The sequence below is a fragment of the Somniosus microcephalus genome, chromosome 6, assembly GCF_052327205.1.
Source record: "Somniosus microcephalus isolate GS21.2 chromosome 6, FLI_Smic_1.0, whole genome shotgun sequence".
In the NCBI taxonomy this organism is placed as follows: domain Eukaryota; kingdom Metazoa; phylum Chordata; class Chondrichthyes; order Squaliformes; family Somniosidae; genus Somniosus; species Somniosus microcephalus.
The window spans coordinates 236040184-236066939 of NC_140992.1; the positions used below are offsets into that span (position 1 = coordinate 236040184).

Below are 26756 nucleotides of genomic sequence, written 5' to 3' on the forward strand. Positions count from 1 at the left end.
ATGGTAAGCGGTTATAGGTAAACAAACCCTTGTGTGTATTTATGGTTACATACTTCTTTGATTCCTCATCTAGTGTAATCTGCAAGTATGCATGACTCATATCCAGCTTCGTGAATTTCTTCCCTCCAGCCAAGTTTGCAAAGAGATCCTCTGTTTTGGGAATAGGATACTGTTCTAGTTTAGACACCCTATTTACTGTCAATTTATAATCTCCACAGAGTCTTACTGAATTGTCCGGTTTTAAAACAGGTACAATGGGAGCTGCCCATTCTGAACATTTCACGGGTTCCAGTATGTTCTCTCTCAAAAGACGATCAAGCTCCACCTCTACCTTCGGTTTCATGGCATACGGCACAGGTCATTGTTTAAAAAACCTTGGCAGTGCCTCCTTGTCTACATAAATCTTAGCTGGGGGGCCATTAAATGTGCCAAGTTCTTCCTTGAACATGTTCTCATGTTCAATCAACACTTCTTGCAAAGACAACTGTTTGCCTCCCTCTATTTGATTTATTGCTCCCCAATCTAATTTAAGTTCTTGTATCCAGCCCCGACCTAACAGGTTTGGTCCGGAACCCGATACTACAACTACAGGTAGCTGTTCCACGGTGTCCCTGTGTTGCACAGTTAGAGTAGCTGTACCCAATGTCGCCACTCGTTCACCGGTATATGTTTTAACCTGCATAGAGCAAGACTTTAACTCTGGAACTTTTGCACGGTTCCACAATTTTGAGTACTCCTCCCTGTTCATTATGGTTACACCGCATCCTGTATCCACTTCAAAGTTGACCTTAGAGTCATTTACTGTCAGTTGCAAAGTGATAGGATCCACTTTTGGAATGTTCTCTACCATACTATGCATTATGAACATGTCGTCGTCTTTCTCAGCTTCTCCGCTGATGTGATGTGCTCCCTGTTTTTTCACTTCTCTTCCTAGGTTTTGCTTTCCTCCCCCTTTTGATTGCTTTTGCCCTGCATGCACGTTTTATGTGCCCTTTTTTCCCACACTTGTGGCACTTTTCCTCCAGAAACCTGCATTCCCTCGCCAGGTGATCGCCATTGCATCTATAACATGCCTTTACATGCTCACGTTGTGGTTTCTGACGCATGTTGAACTTGTGCACAATAACCTGACCTGCAACTTGCTTTGTAGTAGCCCAGTCTGAACCCTGTATTTCTTTTACATCTCAGTTCGCTGTCTCTATGGCTTGAGCAAGTTCCAACGCTTTTTCATATGTAAGCCCAGTCTCGGACAATAATCTCAGCTGCATTCGATCATCCATTATCCCGCAAACTAGCCTATCTCTCAGCATGTCTTTCAGGTTGTTGCCGTAATTGCAATCGTGTGCCAATTTTCGCAACACCGCTACATAATCCAATACAGTCTCTCCCGGTTTTCTGTTCCGTGAATTAAATTTGAAATGCTGTACAATCTCACTCGGTCTGGGATTGAAATGGTCCTTTAGCAAGGCCACTAAGTCAGCAAATGATCTGTCTCCAGGCTTTGCAGGACTGCATAAGTTTCTCATTAAACTATACGTCTGACTTCCCACGGAAGTGAGCAAAATAGCTCTCCTTTTTCCGACATCATTTATATCATTTGCTTCAAAGAAATGCAGCAACACCTCGCAGTATTCATCCCAGGTCTGCGTCTGAACATCAAAAGCAGAGATCTTTCCTACTGTAGCAGCCATGATCCGTTATTCAGTGTTCCTTTTCTTTTTTTTTCTTCGTCAAGATGTGATCTGTTTATCCTCGTCACCAATATGTGATATCCGAGTGGTAAGGTCAGAAACTGAGAGAAGCAAGATATTAGGAACAAACCCAACTGTTTATTTACACGGTGTAGCAGAGGAACATATCTCTTACAAGCTGGAGACCAGGCACACTTCTTATTGCATGAACACAAGATGGAGGATCAACCTCTGAGTCATACCCATAATGCAATGCCACATTACCGTGTTAACTGGTGTACCAGGACATTGAATACATGACCCATTACCTTAAATACTGGTGAATGTGAACCCTTAATATTTGGCTCCATCTGGTGGATAACTTAAATATTACATCCCAGGTTACTATAGCAGTGATGCCATGCAGTGGCGTATAGAGGAATTATAAGTACATGTCACATCCTCCACCTCTCCCATATGGCAAAATAAGGTGTTACAGTGACATTTGCAAATCAGTACAAACTTTAACATGTAAGTTAGGAGCCATGATCCAGTAGTCCTATTACGGAGATTATGTTGTGAAAGAGAGTAGGTTATAATGAGAATCCATATTATGGAGCCACAATCCAATCAGCGCTCCACTCCCTGCATGCATCTCTTTTTACTGAGATCATCCGATCAGGGAATCAGCCCTTTAAAGCTTACGGATAGTGGAGTCAGTAATGTAACTCCAATTTGTGAAAAGGAGGATAACACAAAAGACTAATAATATCAGGTGTAAATGGAACCAGGGATTTAATTTAGAAAGAAAATTAGAACATGCTTCATAAGGGCTTGTAACTTACTGATTTTTTTAAGTTATATGAATTCGATCCCAAGTTTGAAACAACAAAGGTCTAACTGAGCATAAGTTTCAGGTAACTTTTGAGAAATGTAACACCTAATGGGTGATCTCCTAATGATACAGAGGATAAAGGTTCATAAACGGCTAAAATGGTGACACCATGAATTCTAATAGAACTCAGTGTCAACCCAACATTAAATATTATAAATTAACACCTTGCTTGTAACACCTAGAGTTAAATGCTTTCCACTTACTGTTTAAGTCTTGATCACAGAAACTGTACAGGAGCTTATTAGGGTATCTACTTCCTTTGTCGAAATGTCTTGCTGCATTATCCTGTGCCTTTCAATAAACCAGGCTGTTAAGCAGAATGATCCGAGATTTGGAAGTAGTACTTGACCTAGAAATTCAATAGTGTCCATTTTTGGGCACCTTAACTGCAGAGTGCTAACAGCTGTGCTCAAATGGGGAGGTTCGATGAGCCCTGGATTTTGGGCCTCGGTCCTCATTATCATGTTGGTGGTGCTGCGGTAGGAGCCCACACAGGTTCGTGTGCCAATTTTCAGGTAAGTGAATGGGGAAGAAGATCGCAAAGGTCTGGAGGAGGAACGAGTGGACCTCGGAATGTGATCAGAGGGCTGTGGGGGGTTGGAGAAAAAGATTGCGGGGGTCTGGAGGAAGAACGGCTGGGCCTCGGAGTCAATGTTCCCATTTAGCTGTGTGGCTGCGTAGCTATCTGCAGATCCCGCGCAGCCAGCTACATGGCATTCTAATGGCAAAAACAGCGGTCCTAAATTTAAATAAAGGAAACTACGATGGTCTGAGGCGCGAGTTGGGTAGGATTGATTGGGGAATGTCACTCAAAGGGTTGATGGTGGATAGGCAATGGCAAACATTCAAAGACCGCATGGATGAACTACAGAATTTGTTATCCCAGTTTGGCATAAAAATAAAACAAAAAAGTTGACTCAACCGTGGCTAACAAGGGAAATTAGGGATAGCATAAGATCCAAGGAGAGGACATATAAATTGGCCAGAAAAAGCAGTAAACCTGAGGACTGAGAGCAGTTTAGGATTCAACAAAGGAGGACAAAGGGATTAATTAAGAAAGGGAAAATAGAATGAGAGTAAGCTTTAAGGGAACATAAAAACTGACTGTAAAAGCTTTTATAGATATGTGAAGAGAAAAAGATTGGTGAAGTCAAGCGTAGGTCCCTTGCAGTCAGAATCAGGGGAATTTATAATGGGGAACAAAGAAATGGCTGACCAATTAAATACATATTTTGGTTCTGTCTTCACAAAGGAGGACACAAATAACCTCCCAGAGATGTCGGGGAACATAGGGTCTGATGAAAGGGAGGAACTGAAAGAAATCAGTATTTGTAGGGAAATGGTGTTAGGGAAATTGATGGGATTGAAGGCCGATAAATCCCCAGGGCCTGATAATCTACATCCTAGGATACTTAAAGAAGTGGCCCGAGAAATAGTTGATGCTTTGCTGATCATCTTCCAGCATTCGATGGAATCTGGAACAGTACCCATGAATTGGAGGGTAGCTAATGTTACCCCACTATTCAAAAAAGGTGGTAGAGAGAAAACGGGGAATTACAGACCGGTAAGCCTGACATCGGTAGTGGGGAAAATGCTAGAGTCCATTATAAAAGATGTAATAGCAGAGCACTTGGAAAACAGTGACAGGATCGGACAAAGTCAACATGGAATTACAAAAGGTAAATCGTGCTTGACTAATCTACTGGAATTTTTTGAGGATGTAACTGGTAAAATAGATAAGGGAGAACCAGTGGATGTGGCGTATTTGGACTTTCAGAAAGCTTTCGATAAGGTCCCGCATAAGAGATTAGCGTGTAAAGTTAAGGCACATGGGATTGGGGGCAAGGTATTGAATTGGATAGAGAACTGGTTGGCAGACAGAAAGCAAAGAGTTGGAATAAACGGGTCTTTTTCCGAGTGGCAGGCAGTGACAAGTGGCGTACCGCAGGAATCGGTCCTTGGACCCCAGCTATTCACAATATATATGAATGATCTAGACAAGGGAACTAGATGTAATATCTCCAAATTTGCAGACGACACAAAGCTGGGTGGGCGTGTGTGCTGTGAGGAGGATGCCAAGAAACTCCAGGATGATTTGGACAGGTTGGGTGATTGGGCAAAAGCATGGCAGATGCAATATAACGTGGATAAATGTGAGGTTATCCACTTTGGTGGCAGAAATAGGAAGGCAGATTATTATCTGAATGGCAATAGATTGGGAGAAGGGGGAAGTGCAACGAGACCTGGGTGTCCTTGTGCACCAGTTGCTGAAGGTAAGCATGCAGGTGCAGCAGGCGGTTAAGAAGGCAAATGGTATGTTGGCCTTCATAGCGAGAGGATTCGAGTACAGGAACAAGGATGTCTTGCTGCAGTTGTACAGGGCCTTGGTGAGACCACATCTTGAGTATTGTGTGCAGTTTTGGTCACCTTATCTGAGGAAGGATGTTCTTGCCATGGAAGGAGTTCAGCGAAGATTCACCAGGCTGATACCTGTGATGGCAGGAATGACGTATGAGGAGAGATTGGGTCGATTGGGCTTGTACTCGCTGGAGTTTAGAAGAATGAGAGGGGATCTCATTGAAACTTATAAAATTCTGACAGGACTGGACAGACTAGATGCAGGAAGGATGTTCCCGATGGTTGGGGAGTCCAGAACCAGGGGTCACAGTCTAAGGATAAGGGGTAGGCCATTTAGGACAGAAATGAGGAGGAATTTCTTCACCCAGAGAGTGGTGAACCTGTGGAATTCTCTACCACAGAAGGCAGTAGAGGCCAATACATTAAATATATTCAAGAAGGAGTTGGATATATTTCTTAAGGCTAAAGGGATCAAGGGGTATGGGGAGAAAGCAGGGACCGGGTACTGAATTTGGATGATCAGCCATGATCGCATTGAATGGCGGAGCAGGCTCGAGGGGCCGAATGGCCTACTCCTGCTCCTATCGTCTATGTTTCTATGTTTCTATGTGTGCAAGGTAATTTGAATGGGCCACACAGCCCCTTAAAGAGGCCACACACCCCAAAATTGGGGGCCTGGAGGTCAGAGTTGGGAGTGAGGTCAGAGATCTTGGGACTGGGAGCGGCGGTGATTATGGTAAGTGCTTAACTTTTTTTAATTCCATACTGTTTAGCTTTGGTTTTCCTGGAGGCAATCAGCACTAGTGCAGGCTGCCTCAGACGTAAGCCGAAGTTGTAAGAGGGAACAGAAGCAGGCGTTAGGCCCTTTATTTGCAAATGTTAATGGCCTAATGCCTGCTTCAGACGTGGGTAAAGGATGCCTCTTGTTTGGCCTTTATCACATTGGCATCCAGCATGGCCCACACAAAAATTGTGCGCACATAGCTTGGACGCCATTTTGGACACAAAACATCACTCGTAGCGCCAAAACACCGGGCTCTGGAGCCGAACTTCTAGGCCTAGGTCTTTCCTGTTGAGCAGTGGATAAGTATTCTCAGTTAGGGTTTGCGCATCCAAGAACCATGTATTTCTTGACTAGTAACGGGTGAATTAACTTCGCCCTGTCTGAACAAGATTCTGAACTTCCTGATGGATTAAAGGAAATGGTGGAAAGGCACTAGAATCCTCTTTGCCCATGCAAATGAGAATTCAGTGAGTTTCCACGCTGAAATTGCTTTTGTTCTGGCCCAGAATGCCCGGGAAAGTTTCAGTGTAAGTACGGCATAAGTTCAGTGTTGTGCTGTTTTTTTCTGAGGGAATTCATGCGTGACTGATTTACGCCGGATTTCTGCCAAAGTCTTACTAAGCACAAGTTTCCTTGATCGTTTACACCGCTTCCGAGATATATCCGCCGAAACCCTCTGCGGTTCAGTTACATAGCTCTTCTCTCATGTAAAAGACCAGCTTGTGCCCATTCCCTGGATTTATACTAATAATGCATTGGCATAGATTTACACCCAACAATATAGGCACAAAAAAAAATCTTACTGAGATTTGCACTATACTGTCAGTCTCAGTGCACCTGAAATTTTTCAGACCCTCGACCCCCCTCCACGCATTGAGAAGGACTAAGCGGTTGGAATGACCTTCCCAATGAGCATGGTAAAGGAAGAGAAAGAGGAGCAGCAGAGGCAAGAAGCTCTGAGAGTGACGAACCATGGTAGAAAATAGCAGCCCACTCGCTGTCACCTCATTGGTGGCGCTGCAATTGCACTAGCTTAATGCTGTTTTGTACATTCTGGCATAGGCAAATGAGCTCTGCAAGAAATTTTGCTGCAAGTTTCCATCTGCAAGATCGGCGCAGAAATCTGCGTAAATTTCAGCGTAAATGCAATCCAGGAAATTCAGGGGCAATGAACAGAAATTTGTTGTTGCCAGAGGAGTAAAAAAGCTTGATCCCTGGGAACCCCAATTTTGGAATATTTTTTGAATCACCTCGGAATAGATTTTCTATTTGTGAAGGTAAATGGTGAAGTGACTCAATGCACCTGCAGCCTTGTTCTGTATTCCCACTCGGTATTAGGCAGAAAGAGTAATGTTCTGATAGAAACACCAGTAAACCAGGATTATTATGAACTGACCATTGGTCACCTGAACAAAAGCATCACCACAAGTGGCCCCTCAGGAGGGCAGCACTAATACACGACTAGCACAGATAGTCTGTTCACAAATATGTACAAAATAAAACAAAATCATTTTTTTTTTCATCAATTATGCAATTAACGACCTGCAGTGCCCACCAGTCACGGATGGCCACAGAATCGACATGTACGACTTCAAGAAAGGGTGTAAGGACAATCCTAGTAACTACAGGCTGGTCAGTTTAACATCAGTAGTGGGTAAAGTTTTAGAAACAATAATCAAGGAAAAAATTAACGGGCACTTGGAGAGGTTTAAGCTAATAAGGAGAGCCAACATGGATTTGTAAAAGGCAGATCATGTTTGACTAATCTAATTGATTTTTTTTGTGCTATGCCTGTTCCTTGCATATCAATGATTCTTAGTGCCTTGTATTTACAGGTACACATACAAACCTAGACCTAAAGGCCTAGAAATTCAGTGGGCTGCGCCACCCGTTAGCGCCTTAAGAGGGCACTTAGTGGGTTGGACGCCACTGCCCACGCCTCCCGCTAAATTTAGCGGTACACTAATGACAGCGCTAGCCGTTAGCACTGCGCCGCTACCGATGAGGTCATCGGTGTGCGCAGCGCCCCGCTACCGGCCCGATCGCGAAATTTAGTAGCGTCCCCTGCTTTAACACCGGTCGCTATTTGCGACCGGTTCAGGGGGGCCTACCTGCAGCAGTAGAGGCGCTGAGGTGCGGGGCGGCCATTTTTTTTGCTGGCCGCCTGCCAGCACTTCTCCACGCCGCTGTCCCCGGCCTCCTGAGCCCCCCCGCCCCCCCCTGCGGAGTGCCAGCTGTGTACCCAGAGCCCGGCACTTCTCCTCAGTGCCGGGCTCTTTTGCCGGCACTTGTAATCTTTGATCGCGCTGCAGCAGGCCCCTCCCCTTTAAGAAGGGGAGGAAGGCCTGCAGTACCGCAGCGCGCCGTGCCGCAGCGTGTGGCGCTGCGGCACGTTGCGCAGTGATTTTCAGCTGCAGCGTCCCAAGAGGGATGCGGGGCGCCTCGAGTAGCGCCGCGTTTCCCTCTGGGGCGCTGTGGTAAACCACTGTTTGTATTCCACTGTGTACATGCCTGGACATGCTTCGGCTGACTCCTCCCACAAGTCCTAGTATAAAGGTGACTGCTCCCCAGCCCTTTGTATTTCTGGACCGGTCGACCACTCGAGGCAGACCTTCATTCTTTTGTTAATAAAAGCCTTTAGTTACTCTCTTAACTCTCAGTCTTTTATGAGTAATTGATAGCGCATCAATTTTATTAACAAAATTTTTATAATGGAGAAGATCCTCACACCAGCATGCCTGGACTTAGATCATCGGGAGGCGGACTCATCCACCAAGTTTACTCACTGGCTTAAGTGTTTCGAAAAATTCCTGACCGCCTCCGCAGCAATCAAATCGGACGAGGACAAACTGGATGTCCTGACCTCCAAAGTGAACCACCGAGTGTACTCGGTCATCCAAGACGCGACCTCGTACGCGGACGCTATCAAGCTCCTCAAGGACCAGTACATGCGCCCAGTGAACGAAGTGTACCCCAGGCACCTTCTGGGGAGTCGTAAACAACAACCTGGGGAATCGACCGTGGAATACCTTCAGGCACTGTCTGTGCTTGGCCGGGCCTGTGGTTGTAAGGATGTAAAGGCCGCCGTGTACACAGAGGAACTTATCCGGGACGCTTTTGTAGCGGGCCACAGATCCAATTACACCCGACAGCGACTGTTGGAGCAGAGTGACCTCGACCTCAACAAGGCCTCTGAACTCGCACTATCATTGGATGCAGCCTACCGGGGCATGGATGCCTACTCCTCTGCACCGTGGACGCCGCGGGGAATGACAGCCTGGGACACGGTAGGACCGCCTCATAGCACCGTGCCACCCCAGCCACACCCCAGCAACGGCCCAACTACTGCAGCAGTGTCCCAAGGCCAGACAGCAGTGCCCCAAGGCCAGAAATGCTACTTCTGTGGCCAGGCAAAACACCCCAGAGCGCGCTGCCCGGCGAAAAACGCGATCTGCTCAGGCTGCGGGAAGAAGGGACACTACGCTAACGTCTGCAGGGCCAAAGCCACCCCGAACCCCAGCAGCGCCGCGTGTGGGCCATGCGGGCTGCCATCTTGGGCCTCCCCGGCCATGTGCGAACCACCGGTACAGCAGCCATTTTGGACGCCTCCAGCCACATGGGGATCATGGACGCCGCCATCTTGGACGACAGCCGGAACGCAGCAGGCCCCCAACACCGCCTCATCTGATACCCGCAGCGACACACCGACCCCTACGCTGGCATCCGTTACACTGGACCAAGCGAGACCGCACCAGCTGGCCAGTTCCACAATGGACATTAAGGTAAATGGCTACGATACAATCTGCTTTTTTGACTCTGGGAGCACAGAGAGCTTCATCCACCCCGACACGGTGCGGCGTTGCTCTCTCCCAGTCCTGCCTGCGCACCAGCGGATTTCTATGGCCTCCGAGTCCCAGTCGGCGGACATCGGCGGCTACTGCGTAGTGACACTCGTAGTAGACGGGACCGTGTACGATCATTTTAAACTTCTGGTCCTGCCCGACCTCTGCGCTGCCGTCCTGCTGGGGTTAGATTTTCAGTGCCACCTTAAAAGTGTTACGATGGCGTACGGTGGACCCCTACCCCCACTCACAGTCCGCAGCCAGCAGCTCCCAAATTGCCCGCCGCGCACCAGGTGCAACCTCTCCACACTCAGAGTCACCCCCCCCCCCCCACTGTTTGCTAACCTCACCCCCGACTGTAAGCCCATCGCCACAAAGAGCAGGCGATACAGTGCCGGGGACAGGGCTTTCATTAAAACCGAAGTGGAGCGGCTCCTGAAGGAAGGGATTATTGAGAGCAGCACCAGCCCCTGGCGAGCCCAGGTTGTGGTCGTTAAGACCGGCGAGAAGCAGCGCCTGGTCATCGACTACAGCCAGACAATAAATCGCTACACCCTGCTGGACGCCTACCCACTCCCCCGCATAGCTGATATGGTCAACCAGATCGCGCAGTACCGCGTCTTCTCGACCATTGACCTGAAATCAGCGTACCACCAGCTCCCTATCTGCCCTGAGGACCGCCAGTATACTGCCTTTGAGGCAAACGGCCGCCTCTACCACTTCCTTAGGGTTCCCTTTGGCGTCACCAACGGGGTCTCCGTCTTCCAAAGGGAGATGGACCGGATGGTAGATCAAAATGCGTTGCAGGCCACTTTCCCATATCTGGACAATGTGACCATCTGCGGCCGTGACTTGCAGGACCATGACGCAAACCTCGAAAAATTCCTCCGCACCGCCCAACTCCTGAACCTGACATATAACAAGGAGAAGTGCATATTCCGCACAAACCGCCTCGCCATCCTTGGCTGTGTTGTGGAACACGGAGTCATCGGCCCCGACCCCGACCGGATGCGTCCCCTTATGGAACTCCCACTGCCCCACTGCCTCAAGGCCCTGAAGAGGTGCCTAGGGTTTTTCTCCTATTATGCCCAGTGGGTCCCCTACTATGCGGACAAGGCCCATCCGCTGATCAAGTCCACCTCTTTTCCCTTGACGGCAGAGGCCCGCTTAGCCTTCCACCGTATCAAGGAAGACATTGCCAAAGCCACCATGCACGCAGTGGACGAATCCATCCCCTTCCAGGTGGAAAGCGACGCGTCCGACTTTGCCCTGGCCGCTACCCTCAATCAGGCGGGGAGACCCGTGGCCTTCTTTTCACGAACCCTCCAAGGCCCGGAGACCATACACTCCGCTGTTGAGAAGGAGGCCCAGGCGATTGTGGAGGCTGTGCGTCATTGGAGGCACTACCTGGCCGGAAAACGATTTACCCTGCTCACTGACCAACGTTCAGTTGCTTTCATGTTTAACAACAAGCAGAGGGGCAAAATCAAAAATGACAAGATCTTGAGGTGGAGAATCGAACTTTCCACCTACAATTACGAGATCTTGTACCGGCCCGGGAAGCTCAATGAACCCCCGGATGCGCTATCGCGTGGCACCTGCGCCAGCGCACAGATCGATAGACTGCGGGCCCTCCACAATGACCTCTGCCACCTGGGGGTCACCAGGTTCTTCCACTTCATCAAGGCCCGCAACCTGCCTTACTCTATTGAGGAGGTCAGGACCATGACCAGGAACTGCCAAGTCTGCGCTGAGTGCAAACCGCACTTTTATAGACCAGACAGGGCACACCTGATAAAAGCCACTCGCCCCTTCGAGCGCCTGAGCGTTGATTTTAAAGGGCCTCTCCCCTCCTCCGACCGCAATGTGTACTTCCTCAATATTATTGATGAGTACTCCCGTTTCCCGTTCGCCAGCCCCTGCCCGGACATGACCAGTGCCACGGTCATTAAATGTCTGAACGACCTCTTCACCCTGTTCGGTTTCCCCAGCTATATCCATAGCGACCGGGGCTCATCGTTTATGAGCGACGAACTCCGTCAGTACCTGCTAACTAGGGGTATTGCCACAAGCAGGACCACCAGTTACAACCCCCGGGGGAACGGACAGGTGGAAAGAGAAAATGCGACAGTTTGGAAGGCCACCCTGCTAGCCTTAAAGTCTAGGGGCCTTCCAACCTCCCGCTGGCAGGATGTGCTCCCCGATGCGCTCCACTCTATTCGGTCACTGCTCTGCACTGCCACTAACGCCACCCCTCATGAGAAAATGTTTGTCTTCCCAAGGAAGTCCACATCGGGGACATCGCTACCGCCATGGCTGACGTCCCCAGGGCCGGTCCTACTGAGAAGGCACGTGAGGACCCATAAAATGGACCCCCTGGTCGAGAGGGTCGACCTCCTCCACGCCAACCCCCAGTATGCTTACATTGCATACCCGGACGGGCGGGAGGACACAGTCTCCATAAGAGACCTTGCACGCTCGGGGGCCGCAGTAATCCACTACTCACTACCACCCCCCCCCCCCACGATCCGATATCCAGCCCCAGCAGACGGCAGGCCTGGGCCCCGCGACCCGCTCGACATCTACGAGGACGACACGCCTGTGCCACAGCCCACGCAGGACTCGATGCCGGAAGCTCCACTACCCCTGCCGTCGCCACACCGATCACAGTGGCAGACAAGACCTCCGGAGAGACTCCAATACACTAACTTTTAGTACACTTCACCCCGCCGGACTCAATTTTAAACAAGGGGTGAATGTGGTAAACCACTGTTTGTATTCCACTGTGTACATGCCTGGACATGCCTCGGCTGACTCCTCCCACAAGTCCTAGTATAAAGGTGACTGCTCCCCAGCCCTTTGTATTTCTGGACCGGTCGACCACTCGAGGCAGACCTTCATTCTTTTGTTAATAAAAGCCTTTAGTTACTCTCTTAACTCTCAGTCTTTTATGAGTAATTGACAGCGCATCAGGCACGCAAAGTCAATTTCCGGCGGGCGGCCGCGACTACTTCCGGGGCGCTACTTTTAGCGCCCTGGCGAGGCTGGCGCCCCAAATGGGGAGCCACTGAATTTCTACGCCAAATTGTTTAACTAGAAAAAGTATAAAATTCCAAAAAGAGAAAAGCACAAATGTTAAAAAGATATAAGGAAACAGAGAAGGGAGGTGACTGAAAATATATTGGGCCAGAATTTGCTGGAGCGGGGCATCTCACAGTATGCCCTGTGAGTTGGATTTTGTTTCTCACACTTAGGTCGAAAGATTGACCTCCAGGAACAATTTACTACCTGCAGAAGTGAGACTCCACAGTGTCAATTGTTCCCTTTCTGGGTTTTCGAGGTTTAGTGGCATTGTAGGAACATAAATCTCGTCATTAAAAGAGTCCTTACATCGTGAAATACCAGCCCTAACTTTCTGTGGTGAGTTTAATTCATATTTATGGCACAAATCCAGAAATTTCTTGAAACTCATGGGAAGATTAACAGTGAGATTTGTAAAGCTAATGGTGGAGTGGCACAAATCATCCAGCAATTTGTGGAGATTCGCAAGTCATGCCGTATCTCTTCCTTGCCACAAATTGCTGGGAGGTTTTATGCACTAATAACAGCTAGCACCATAAACTTGCCACTGTTATCCCAGCAGATTCTGGGCCATTAAGTCTAAATTAAAATCTACCAAAAAGATTATCTGGGATAGAATAAGGCAGTTTGAAAAATAAATTGCAAGTGATATTAGTGTGAATAAAATATTTTTGAGTGCATTCATAATCGGCAAAGTATTGAACAGATGAGAGCAGAAGAAAAAAAGCACAATTTGAGAGGAAGATTACTTTTAAATCTGTTTTCACTATCTATGATATTGAGTATTTCCTTTCAAGTAGTTGGATAGTTTGTACGGGGAGAAAATAAAGATTAGCAATGGAATAAGTGAAAATGTTACCTGGCATGAAAAGAAGATGTATATTTGATTTTTTTTTAGCCTCACAGAAATTGCTATTTTAGATCTCTTTCCCCTTAATTGTTTTAGTGACATGTATTTCAGGGGCACATCACATGCATCTGGTAGTGGCTCCTTTTAATTCAATGGAGGCCAGCATTTCACACCAGCATGATAGCCAATCTGGGATTGCCCAACCCCACAAAGCCCTAAACTGGTTGACAGTGCAGAGACTGACCAACAGGGAAGGTAAGTCACAAATTACTTTTAATTTTCATAAATGTAAGGCAAGACCTATTGCAAGTAAGAATAGTGAAACGATTACAAAATAAAGAAGATTTAGGTGTCATCTTTGACACAACAATAAAACTGGCAGCTCTGAGTCTGAAAGTCATGGGTTCAAGCCCACTCCAGGAGTTGAGCACTTAAACTAGGCTGGCACTTCAGCCCAGTACTGAGGGAGTGCTCCACTGTTATAGCTGTCGTCTTTCAGATGAGACGTTAAACCAAGGCCCCATTTGTCCTCTCAGGTGGATGTAATAGATCCCATGAAACTATTGAAGCAGAGCAGGGGAGTTATCTTGGTGTCCTAGCCAATATTTATCCCTCAACCTCTGACTCTGTGTCAGAACAGTAGGAGGCTTCAAGAGGGAGATACATGGAGTTCAAAGGGTGAACATGTTCCCACAAACAAAAAGAGTAGAACGGCCAAATTTAAAGCCTCCTGGATGACAAGGTGCATACAAAGTAAGATAAGGCAAAAAAGGGAAGCCTATATCAGATATTGTGAGCTCAATACTGGTAGACCCCTGTGAAAGTTGCAGCAGGCCAATCGTTGGGGTTAATGCGGTGGTAAGGCTACTTGTGAAGGAATAAGCCATATAACCTATTTAGAAAAAGACACCATCTTATGAAAGAATTCTGGCCTTATTAAAACATGACAAACTGGGTTTGGAAATTTAGAAACCTAACGATGAAATAGCTGTGAAAGCATTCTGGCTATTGAGATGAGACAGTTGTTGACCCTGAATAAATAACCTTATTGAAACAGAAGGTGCATGGCTCCGACAAGCTGACCTTTTGGGAACAAAACAATAGTTCACCCTGGATAAGGTGTTCTAATTTAAACTTTGTAAAGATGGCACATAAGATAAGGAACATCTGCCCTCGTAAAGATGACATAAAATAAGGAACACCTGCCGTTCACACCGTTTTTATATGGTTAACCCAGAACACCTGGACATGAGACAAGATTCCGGCTGATGTGGCAGTAAGAGTTGCAGAGGTCAGCAGAAAGATGAATAGAGATAATTAACTTGCATCAGCAGAAAACCTTAAAGGAAATACCACTGGAAAAGGGTATAAATATTGAACTCTCAAATGGGATATCAGACTCGCTTTAAATGGGCAAAGCGATTCTCGGCTTCAGAGGCGGCTCTGTAGTCTACCACTCTTTGTACCTTGGTGATCAAAGGTATTTGATATTGATGGATATCCTGTATAAGAAAACTTTAAGAACTGCAATACTGTAGCAAAGTTAAGATTTAAAAGTAAGATTCTCTGTTAAGATTTTTTCTCTTTTTAGAACTGTTAATGGTGCGATTGACTGATTCACCAACTGTAAATTGCATGTCGGTTCTTTTAATAAATCTCTATATATTTTTAGAATTGTCTCACATAAATCTTCTGTATCAAAAACTCGCAAACTCAATCTCTGTACACTCTTTGGTGAAGAGTTGCAGATTTCTGAGGGAGTTTTCCGGATCCTCATAATATCTGGGACGTTATAGTCTAGCTAAACTTATTAAAAGCGCTATCTGGAGGATGGTAACATTCTCAGGTTGTTCCTTTCCTTCAGGGAGAGATAGCCTGGACCTTTAGACCCAATTAAGCATCTTTAGGATTCGGCTACCTCAAACTTTAGTTGAAAGTGAACGTCTGAGAAATACGCCTGATCCGGGGTAGCCCTAAAGGGGCTAGGACTAGTAAATATCCCTTCAGTTGGCGACCAACGTGTGTGTTAATGAGTTGATACAGAACCCAATACTTATATTTATATCTTTATCCATCTCATAGATTGTTAAGTATAGAAGGAGTGTTTAGTCCTAAAGGGGCTAGGACTAGTAAATATCCCTTCATAGTGATCTCATTTTTATACCCTTACCGTCCCATTAACGCTGATTATCCCAAGTGAAAATCGGCCTCCCAGTACACTAAATATCAACTGTTGATGCATTCCGTAAGGAATTATGGCGATTCACCACTCAACAGATATAACATGGGTTGGGATAGGCAAACGCAGTTTGAAAATGTCAGAATAGGTCCTGAAACTCAACTTGAATTGAGGGTCTGAACAAACTTTTCTCATTCCAATATTCTGATGTAATGTATTCTTTTTTTCCCTCCAGTTTTTTTCCCTTATTCATCTTTGCATGAGGTTATAATTCATTGCAACAATGGTCTCCCATACCTTACTCAGTGGACATGTATCATCTATGACCTAGACGGGTGAGATTTGCTTGCGCCCATTTAAAAATTGCAGGTGGCACGTTATTTTGGTGCTGTCTGCTGATTGGAATGATTTTAGTACACAGCCCAGCGATGAATATGCTGCTTCAGGCTGTGCACTCAGCAGGAAGCCCAATGTCGCATTCCTGTCGTGTCCCTGGAGCGAGGCTGCATTTTCTTAAAGCAAGGCTGTCATTTTAGAAAGCAGTCTTGAGCCCTTAAAGGTGAACTGCCTTCTGAAAAAGTAATAAAAATCATTCCAAACTTGGCAGCCTTCAGCTCTTAAAGCTGAACTGCCTTTTACATGTAAAAAATGGTAAAAGTGCTTCAGCACTAGCACAAATGGCTCAACAGGCCAGGAAAAAAGCACCAAGGATCTTGCACGTAGCACTCCAGCTTTATGCAGGGGGTTACACTGGAAGAGAGGTCCTCTACCCACAGGGTGCCAGGAGGCCCTCCAGAAAAAAGGATGTGGGACCAGATCACCGAGGCGGACACTGCTAACAGTGTCGCCCCCAGGACCTGGCTCCAGGCCCAAAAAAATTACATGACCTCAGACGAGTGGTCAAGGTCAATGAATACATCTTCAAAAGCCACTGCCTACCAACTGCATCACAGCCTCACACACTGCTCAATGCACGAACCCCACCCCCTCCCGCCCGCCCCCATCACTCACCTACCAACAATCTCTACCAAACACCAGGCACACCTCACATTCCTAGCTTCACCTTGCCCCCTTGAAGGAAATGGTGTTGACCATTCTTGGCAGGGGCATGGGGGCATGGCTGAGCCCTTGGCCGGTGGCGGGGCTGAAAAAATACAAGTTGCCAGTATCCTCATAAGTTATCCTCCTTCTCACATCCCACTTCCCCCTCATCCCACAATATCTTTTGATGTACAAGCTGCTCATGATGTAAGCATGCAGCTCTTGCTTTCCCACCCTCCCCTCACCACAACCCTACCCTTGTGCCTTCCTCATTTCAGGCACCCAAAAAATCCAGCCTGCCCAGCCAGTGGTTAACCAAGAAGAGGGAGCAGAGAGTGAAGAAGAAGAAGAAACACCGGCACTTGATTTCACACTCCCAGCCACCAGCTCCTCGAGGTCGTCTTGCAAGGCCATCCAGTGTCCCCCACTGAAAGTCAGCAGCCTTCCACTACTCATGCTACGGCCACTCGGGTAGCACTGCATGACATCACTAGGATAGGCAACGTTACATGAAAGACAGTCACCAAGGGAATGCCCAAGGGTGATTAGTTGATTTTTTGATGTAATATTGGATGCATATATGGATTAAGTTGGGTTGGAAAGTTTGCTTTGTGTTAGTTTTTATTTCTGCATTGTGGCCAAAAGGATGCTGTGATGGTCAGTAACAGAGGGAAGTTAAGGTTGGACAAATGTTGAAAGGGGAATTGGGGTTGTGATCACTGGTACCGCAAGCGGATGATTCGATACCGGATATCCCGACCAGAAAGGGGCTGTTTGGGATGCCTTCTTCCTTCTTCTTACATCTCTTCTGCTTCTTCCTGTTCTACTTCCTCCTCTTCTGCTTCCTCCTCTTCTGCTTCCTCCTCTTCCCTCTGCGAGCAACTTGTCCCCTTTGCTGCCTCTGCTTCATCTGTATGTGATGTTGCAGCCCAAGGGGGACTGCAACTAGAGCTCCCAGGACTGTGAGCAAGTGGTCTTCTCAGAGACCTTCCTTTAGCATCAAAAGCCTTGCAAGCCTTCAGCAGCAGTCCCTGCACGCTTTTTAAATGCATCGCACCAAGCCACTACTTCAATAAAATATTTTTAAAAGTCCAAAAGTTGAAATCAAAACTTAGCTGAAAGATGTGTATGTCCCTTTAAGAAGCACTGATAACGGGGTAGATTTTCCCGAAGCTGTCGGGAAGAAGGTGGGACTACAAATTTCGGGTTTTTGACCCGCCTACATCTACGTCCGGCCAATCCGCGCGATTTTCCCTTGATTGACCTTGTTGAGCCCGCCCAGCGGGCTCAGCAGACCAATTAAGGGCCACCCGGCAACAGGTGACATCACAGACTGCAATTTCATCTGTCAAGAGTTCTTGACAGATGGAATATCAGTGTTTCACAGCTGTTTGAAGCTGTGAAACATTGACAGTCTGAGTTCTAAGCTGAGTTCTTCTGCACAGACTCAGTTAGAACTCTCAGCAGCACTCAAAGCTGAAGGCTGTCACTTTTCACAGATCGCAGCCGTTCAGCTTTAGGTGCCGGCTGAGTGATGGGCTCCCGACGGCTACAGGAAGAAAGGCTGTAAAGGTAAATACAGGTAAGTAAAAGTTCGTTACACACTTTAGACACACCAAACACACTTACCTTTGCACTCATGCACCCATCACTCACCTGAGCACCGACATCGCGACCCCTCCAACTCCTTCAACCCGACGGCCCGCCTGCTCTAACCTGGCGTGGTTTGGAGCCATCGGGAATCCCACACGACACCCCTCAAAATAGGGATTAGGCTAAAAACTGCCTGTTAACTACCTGTTAACAGGCAGTTAATTGGCACTAATCCCTTCCCGCCTGGTTTCGGCGGGTCCCAGTGCGGGGCGGGTACTCGCCGCCCCTGAAAGTTGCATGGGGCGGGGTTTTGGGCGGGATGGTGTCGGGACCCCCGAATTCGGGATTTCCCTCCCCCCCCCCCCCCCCACACGCCTGAAACCCTGCCTGACGGCTCCAGGAAAATCTAGCCCAACGTCTCTGTACAACTGCTGCACACACATTCTTCCGTGTGTGGTTTGGCGAGGGCGTTATGGTGTGCGGCAATGTCCAAAATTGCAGTTGTTGTGTGTCAAATCAGGTGTTGCACACCGATTGATGTCACAATCTGCACATTTACATTGGAGAGGCGAGCACAGGCAACGGCAGCGCTGCGGACCTCTCCAAAATTGCGGCTGCCATGTCCCGCGCTGGAATCGGGTGGAAGCTAGGCGGCCGCCATTTTTTCAAGAAAACCAGCCTTAACAGCCGGGGCTATTAGTGGGAAATTAGGGTTAGAAAATAAATGAAAGAAGCCCACTAAAAAGATTAATTTAATATGTTGAATCAAAGCAAAAGAAATAGATGAAAATATTCACAGCACCCACCTTTTGTGCTGTTTTGATCGTGTGTCACTTTTGGCCTTTGCTGTAGATGGTTTCACTGAAGGAGAACTCTCCAAATCATCAGGTTCTGCAAAGTAAATGCATAAATTCATTAAAGAGTCACTTTAAGGAACATAGGAAAATTAGGAACAGGAGTAAGCCATTCAGCCCCTCAAGCCTGCTCCACCATTCAATTAAATCATAGTTGATCTGCACCTCAACCCCATTTACCCGCCTTTGATCCATATTCCTTGATGCCCATACCTAACAAAAAATGATCAATCTCAGTCTTGAAAGGTTCAATTGTCCCAGCATTTCACAGCTTTTTTGGGGGCGAGAGTTCCAGATTTGTGTGAAAATGTGCTTCCTGATTTCACTCAGGAATGGCCTAGCTCTAATTTTAAAATGATGTCCCTTTGTTCTTGATTCCTCCACCAGAGGAAATAACTTCTCCATATCTACCCTATCGAATCCTTTTGACATTTTAAACACCTTGATCAGATAACCCCTCAATCTTTTATATTCAAGGGAATACAAGCCAGGTTTATGCAATCTGCCTTCATAATTTAACCCTTTAAGCCACAGTATCATTCTGGTAAATCTGCGCTGCACCCCTCCAAGACCTATAATACATCCTTCCTGAGGTGTGGTGGCCAAGATTGAACGCAGTACTCCAGATGGGGTCTGACCAAGGCTGTATACAACTGAAGCGTAACTTCCTCCCCTTTATATTGCAGCCCCTTGAGATAAAGGCCAACATTCCATTTGCTTTTTTGATTGCTTTTTGTACTTGGACTCTTTGCTTCTCTTCATTTGCTGGTTTCTCACTATTTAGAAAATACTCCGATTTATCTTTCTTCGGTCCAAAGTGGATGACCTCACACTTGCGCACACTGAACTCCATTTGCCATAGTTTTGCCCACTCACTCAATTAAGGGGAACAGTGGGCTGGATAATAACGCAGAGATGGGTTCTGAGTGGGGCAGGGGGTGGATAGCGATAGTGGGCGCTAAAGCTGGAAGAAGTTTGGGCTCGTGGGAATGTCTGATTTCAACATGGATATCTAATTATCATTTTACTTCCGGGTTTCGTGTCTCCAATGCCCGTAGTGCGCACCCGCATCTCAACTCAACTATTTAAAGGGCCAATTCAAAGATGGAATTTGGAGGAGTTGGGATCATTTGGAAAGAGACAGTAAAGTTAGAACATGGAGTCAGGACATTGAAAGGTTGCATTCTGGTATAACAAAACATCAGTTGACGTATTGCTGGGTGAAGTAAGGAGCAGGAAGGAGGTCATTTATTCCACCAATGGGAAGAAGAAACTTGCTACTGTCACCAAGAAGGCGTGGTTAGAGGTGGCTGAAGAGGCCAGCAGCAGGAGTACTGTGCCTCATACCTGGATCCAGTGCAGGAAATGGTTTAATGATCTAACCAGGAAAGGTGAGTACAGTTGTAGATTCATCTACATCATGTAGTGCACACTCCCCTCCCTCTCACTGTCTTGTCAAGCAGCACTCCATCAAATCACTCCTCACTGCCAATTAAGTTTGTAGAGCACCCATCGTTCACTTTCTATGCACTTCCTCACCTCCCTATTTATCCATACACCACTACAATCCTTATACAACGTGATGCATCTGCCTGAAATTCACCCTCACCGAATGCACTGTATTCATTGGGTGAACACTCATAAGTCTATCGTTCCCCCTTGCAGGAAAAGCAAGCACAAAATACAAGGGAGAGGACCGGAGGTGGCCCGCCACAAATAGTGCAGCTGACATCTGCAGAGGAAGAGGTCATGGAGATCAGTGGCATATCTGCATCCCTGATCATCAGAGATGGAGAGACTGGAACTTCACAGCTGCCTGGTGACAGCATTAAATAACTCTATCCCACATCTTACACAAGACTCAGTCATGTCGACTTGATTTCAGCACCCAGTGAAATATGATCGTCTTAATTATGCTCAGTAGTAACATTTTTACAATGCTATTATGAATTCTCCTGGGCCTTCACGTGAAGAACAGCAGTTGTGGAAATTCTGGACGACGGGTTCTTCAGAGGAGCTGATTCCTTCTGAGGGTGTACTGTCACAGGACACATGCCAACTGTGCACCAGCGCAGACACGTGCACTTTGGTGGGTACTGTTAGACAGATAGTTGGGTTCTCACCTGGTGAGTCATAGTACACAAGTGAGCAGGAGTAGGCACTGGTGGCAGGGGCAGCTATGGAGAGTCTGCGTCAGAGGGCACCCTCATCTCCAAGCTCTGCTCAGCTGGACATAGATGCTGAACCCTGTGGAACATCGAGGAAAAGGAGAATCATAGCGGGACAGCAGCAAATCTGCAAGCTGCTGGCAGTCCTGCAATGCACACTGTCCAAAATAGCAGTGAGGATGGAGGAGTCCAGCTCAAGCATGCGTAGGTTGATGTTGCAGGGCATTGCTAGGATGTCTTCCAGGGATGTGATCCTTACTTTAGTCCAGTGTGACCTTTGAGCTATTTGAGAATCCCTGACATCCCGAGTAGCAATGTGAGTGGCTGGTGTAGCATTAGGGGCACACCTTCATCTTCCTCCTCCTCACCATTGGAATCCTCATCAGATAATGAGTGATGAGTGGTTTGTTCCTCCTCCACCTCTAGTCCTCGCTGCTGCAATATATTATGCAAAACGCAGCACACAACAATTATCCTAAAGACTTTCACTGGCGAGTACTAAAGGGCACATATAGACCTGTCCAGGCACCTGAAGCGCATCATGAGCATGTCGACGGCTTGCTCGATGACTCATCTGGTCGTCATATGCTGCCATTGTAGTGCTCTTGAAGTTAATTGGTGGGGTTCCTCAGAGGTGTCAGCAAGGTTTGAAGGGGCTATCCTTTATCAACTATCAGCCACCCTTTAAGGGTATTTCCAGGTAGTAACAGATTGGGAGTGTTGAACTGACTGAAAACATCATGGCAGGTCCCAGGAAATCTAGCGCTAACCTGCATGAACCTTTTCTTGTGGTTGCAGACCAGCTGAATATTGATGGAATCAAATCCCTTGAGATTGCTGAATAGACCCAGTTGATTTGGAGGTGCTCAGATTGCCATGGGTGTGCAATCGATGGCACCTTGTACCTGTGGGAAGCCAGCCAGAGATGCAAATCTGAGTGCCCACTGATTCTGGCTATTGTCATCACAGGGGAAGTTCACATAACACCCAGTCCTGGCAAACAATCCATCCGTCACCTACCTTGTGCATTTATGTGCAGCTGACTGGAAGACCTTGATATGTCTCTGGTAGCACCCTGGAAGGAACCAGAGGCAAAAAAGTTGAGGGTGGTGGTGACTTTTACAGCCACTGGTAATGCGTGGCCACCAGGTCCAGCAGGTAGCTGGTCTTCTTCTAGGAGGCGGTAGATGTCTGTGACAACCTGATGTGACAACCTCAGCCTTCAGAAGCACTGCTTTTCCAAGAGGTCAAGGGAGCTGAGTGTCTGTACATGGGCCGTGCCTCCTGCGAACACAACCCCTCTGTTGCTTCCCTCTCTGTTGTCCACCTGCAGCTCCCTCCATAGCACGCCCTTGCTGCTGCTGATGCTGATTGCCTTCCTCCTCCGAAGTCCAATATAAAGCAGCCATGGTGCCACCCATTCTGATGTTGTGTGTTTGAAGACCTTTAAACTGTACAAATAAGTCTCTCACAACAAGTATTGCCACCAAACCGTTTTCCAGAAGGAACTGAGAATGCAGCTGTGAGCACTGAGCCTTTATTAATCTCGGGACTCCTGAACTTTAAATAGCCCCATGCAGTGCTGCTCAATTTCACCTCCGTATTAATAGCGAGTTTCCCGAACCCCAGGGAACACGTGCAGGAAGCGTTTAGTTCAAATCATGGTCTAATTAATTCACCCTAATTTAAACCCCCCTGACCCTTTCCCGTCATGGAGGGGAGGTGAACATTTCCCCCCAGTGTCTTTTAACTCTGAGATCTCTGGTTGAAAATGCAATCTGGAATAATAGGATGAAAATTTCTTCTGCTGGTTGGCTGTAAGCAAAGATTTTGGACAGTCTTAACCCAGTTTCCACAGACCCCAAATTTTTTTTAAATTTGTTCATGGGATCTGGGCGTCGCTGGCAAGGCCAGCATTTATTGCCCATCCCTAACTGCCCTTGAGAAGGTGGAGGTGAGCCGCCTCCTTGAACCGCTGTAGTCCGTGCAGTGAAGGTACTCCCACAGTGCCGTTGAGGAGGGAGTTCCAGGATTTTGACCCAGCGACGATGAAGGAAGTGCGATAGACTGCCAAGTCAGGATGATGTGTGACTTGGAGGGGAACTTGGAAGTGGTGGTGTTCCCATGTGCCTGCTCTTGTTGCCACAGTATTTATGTGGCTGGTCCAGTTAAGTTTCAGGTCAATAGTGACCCCCCAGGATGTTGATGGTGGGGGATTCGGCTATGGTAATGCCGTTGAATGTCAAATAGAGGTGGTTAGACTCTCGCTTGTTGGAGATGGTCATTGCCTGGCCAGAGTAGGCTGATTGGGCGGTAATTGGCCAGATTGGATTTGTCCTGCTTTTTGTAGACAGGACATACCTGGGCAGTTTTCCACATTGTCGGGTAGATGCTAGTGTTGTAGCTGTACTGGAACAGCTTGGCGAGAGGTGCGGCTAGTTCTGGAGCACAAGTCTTCAGCACGACAGCAGGATGTTGTTGGGACTCATAGCCTTTGCTGTATCCAGTGCGCTCTGCCATTTCTTGATATCATGTGGAGTGAAACGAACTGGCTGAAGACTGGCTTCTGTGATGGTGGGGACTTCAGGAGGAGGCTGAGATGAATCATCCACTTGGCACTTCTGGCTGAAGATTGTTGCAAACACTTCAGCCTTGTCTTTTGCACTCACGTGCTGGGCTCCACCATCATTGAGGATGGGGATATTCATGGAGCCTCTTCCTTCCATTAGTTGTTTAATTGTCCACCATCATTCACGACTGGATGTGGCAGGACTGCAGAACTTTGCTCTAATCTGTTGATTGTGGGATCGCTTAGCTCTGTCTATAGCATGCTGCTTCCGCTGTTTAGTATGCATATAGCCCTGTATTGCAGCTTCCCTAGGTTGGCACCTCATTTTTAGGTACACCTGGTGCTGCTCCTGGCATGCTCTTCTACACTCCTCATTGAACCAAGGTTGGTCCCCTGGCTTGATGGTAATGGTAGAGTGAGGGATATGCCGGCCACGAGGTTACAGGTTGTGGTGGAATACAATTCTGCTGCTGCTGATGGCCCACAGCGCCACATTGATGCCCAGTTTTGAGCTGCTAGATCTGTTCTGAATCTATCCCATTTAGCACAGTGGTAGTGCCACACAACACGATGGAGGGTGTCCTCAGTGTGAAGACGGGACTTCATCTCCACAAGGACTGTGCAGTGGTCACTGCTACCAATGCTGTCATGGACAGATGCATCTGCGATAGGTAGATTGGTGAGGACAAGGTCAAGTAGGTTTTTCCCTCATGTTGGTCCTCTCACCACCTGCCGCAGGCTCAGTCTGGCAGCTATGTCCTTCAGGACTCGGCCAGCTCGGTCAATAGTGGTACTACTGAGCCACTCTTGGTGATGGATATTGAAGTCCCTCACCCAGAATACATTCTGTGTGCTTCTTCCAAGTGGCGTTCAACATGGAGGATATAGTAATCTGGGATGTTATGATTAAGGTTATCCACCAGGTGGTGCTGTAGCCAATGCTGCTGCTAAGGTCAGAGGTTTGCTTCCTGTTAAGGTCAGAGGTTTGCTTCCTGCCAAGGTCAGCAAAGGTGGAATGCCTGGATGCAGGCAGGATGTTTGTTATTCTGTTTGTTAATAAAGTACTCATGCTAATTCTACGATATCACCTCTTCGAGTCCTTGTCTCACGACATGGATTTATCACATTTGGCAACGAGGTAAAAAGGACCCTGGATAAAGAAGAGAAGTCTGCCAGGACTTTTAAACAACAAAATCACGAGCTGAAGTTAGCTACCAGTTGGAAGAGAGCATGGCTGCCACGGTAGGAACGGTTTCCGCTTTTGATAGTCAAGCACAAACCTGGGAGGAATACTGTGAAGTGTTGGGTTATTTTTTCGAAGCAAATGAAATAAATGATGCCGGAAAAAGGAAAGCCATTCTGCTTAGTTCAGTGGGAAGCCAGACCTACAGTTTGATGAGGAACCTGCTCAGTCCTGAAAAGCCTGGTGACAAATCATTTGTTGAATTAGTGGCTTTGCTAAAAGAACATTTCAACCCTAAGCCAAGTGAGATTGTACAGCGGTTCAAGTTTAATTCAAGGAACAGGAAAGAGGAAGAGAGCGTAATGGACTATGTAGCGGTGTTGTGTAAATTAGCACAAGATTGCAATTATGGGAACAACCTGAAGGAAATGCTGCGAGATAGGCTAGTTTGCAGAATTATGGACGACCGAATGCAGCGTAGATTATTATCCGAGGCTGGGCTTACTTATAAAAAAGCACTGGAACTTGCTCAAGCCAGAGACAGCGAACCGAGATGTAAAAGAAATACAGGGTTCAGACAGAGCTAATGCTACGCAAGTTGCAGGTCAGGTTGTTGTGCACAAGCTGAACATGCGTCAGAAACCACAACGTGAGCATGTGAAGGCATGTTATAGATGCAAGGGCGATCACCTGGCGAGTGAATGCCGGTTTCTGGAGGAAAAGTGCTACAAGTGTGGGAAACAAGGACACATAAAATGAGCTTACAAGGCAAAATCACCTGTGGAGGAATCCAAACCAAAAGGGGGAGGACAGCAAAACCAAGGGAGAGAAGTGAAAAAACATGGAGCACACCACATCAGCGGGGAAGCTGAGGAAGAAGAGGACATGTTCATAATGTATAGCATGTTAGAGAACATTCCAAAAGTGGCTCCTATCACATTGCAGCTGACGGTAAATGACTCTAAGGTGAACTTTGAAGTGGATACAGGGTGCGGCGTGACCATAATGAACAAGGCAGAGTACTCAAAATTGTGGAACCGTGCAAAAGTTCCAGAGTTAAAGCCTTGCTCCCTGCATCTTAAAACATATACAGGTGAACGAGTAGCCACATTAGGTACAGCTAATGTAACTGTGCAACACAGGAACACAGTGGAACAGCTACCTGTAGTTATAGTATCGGGTACCGGACCAAACCTGTTAGGTCGGGGCTGGATAAAAGAACTTAAATTAGACTGGGGAGCAGTACATCAAACAGATGCGGGCAAACAGTTGACTTTGCAAGAAGTGTTGAGTGAACATGAGAATGTGTTCAAGGAGGAACTTGGCATATTTAATGGCCCCCCAGCTAAGATTTATGTAGACAAGGAGGCACCGCCAATGTTTTTTAAACAACGACCTGTGCCTTATGCCATGCAGCCAAAGGTAGAGGCTGAGCTTGACCGTCTATTGAGAGAGAACACACTGGAGCCAGTGAAATGTTCGGGATGGGCAGCACCCATAGTACCTATTTTAAAACTGGACAATTCGGTAAGACTCTGTGGAGACTATAAATTGACAGTCAATCGGGTGTCCAAACGAGAGCAGTATCCGATTCCCAAAACAGAGGATCTCTTTGCAAACCTGGCTGGAGGAAAGAAATTCACAAAGTTGGATATGAGTCATGCCTACTTGCAGATTACACTGGATGAC

General features: G+C 47.2%; 1 protein-coding gene across 2 annotated transcripts in view; it reads right to left on the reverse strand.

Annotated features, from left to right (window-relative positions):
- The window catches only part of LOC147116535 (uncharacterized), a 107542-nt gene that overhangs the window by 66234 nt on the left and 14552 nt on the right, over nucleotides 1-26756 (reverse strand). For both annotated transcript variants that reach the window (XM_085991570.1, XM_085991569.1), the window contains exon 3: nucleotides 19100-19184. In XM_085991570.1, coding sequence (XP_085847696.1) covers nucleotides 19100-19184 — 85 coding nt within the window. The remainder of the gene's footprint in view (nucleotides 1-19099; nucleotides 19185-26756) is intronic.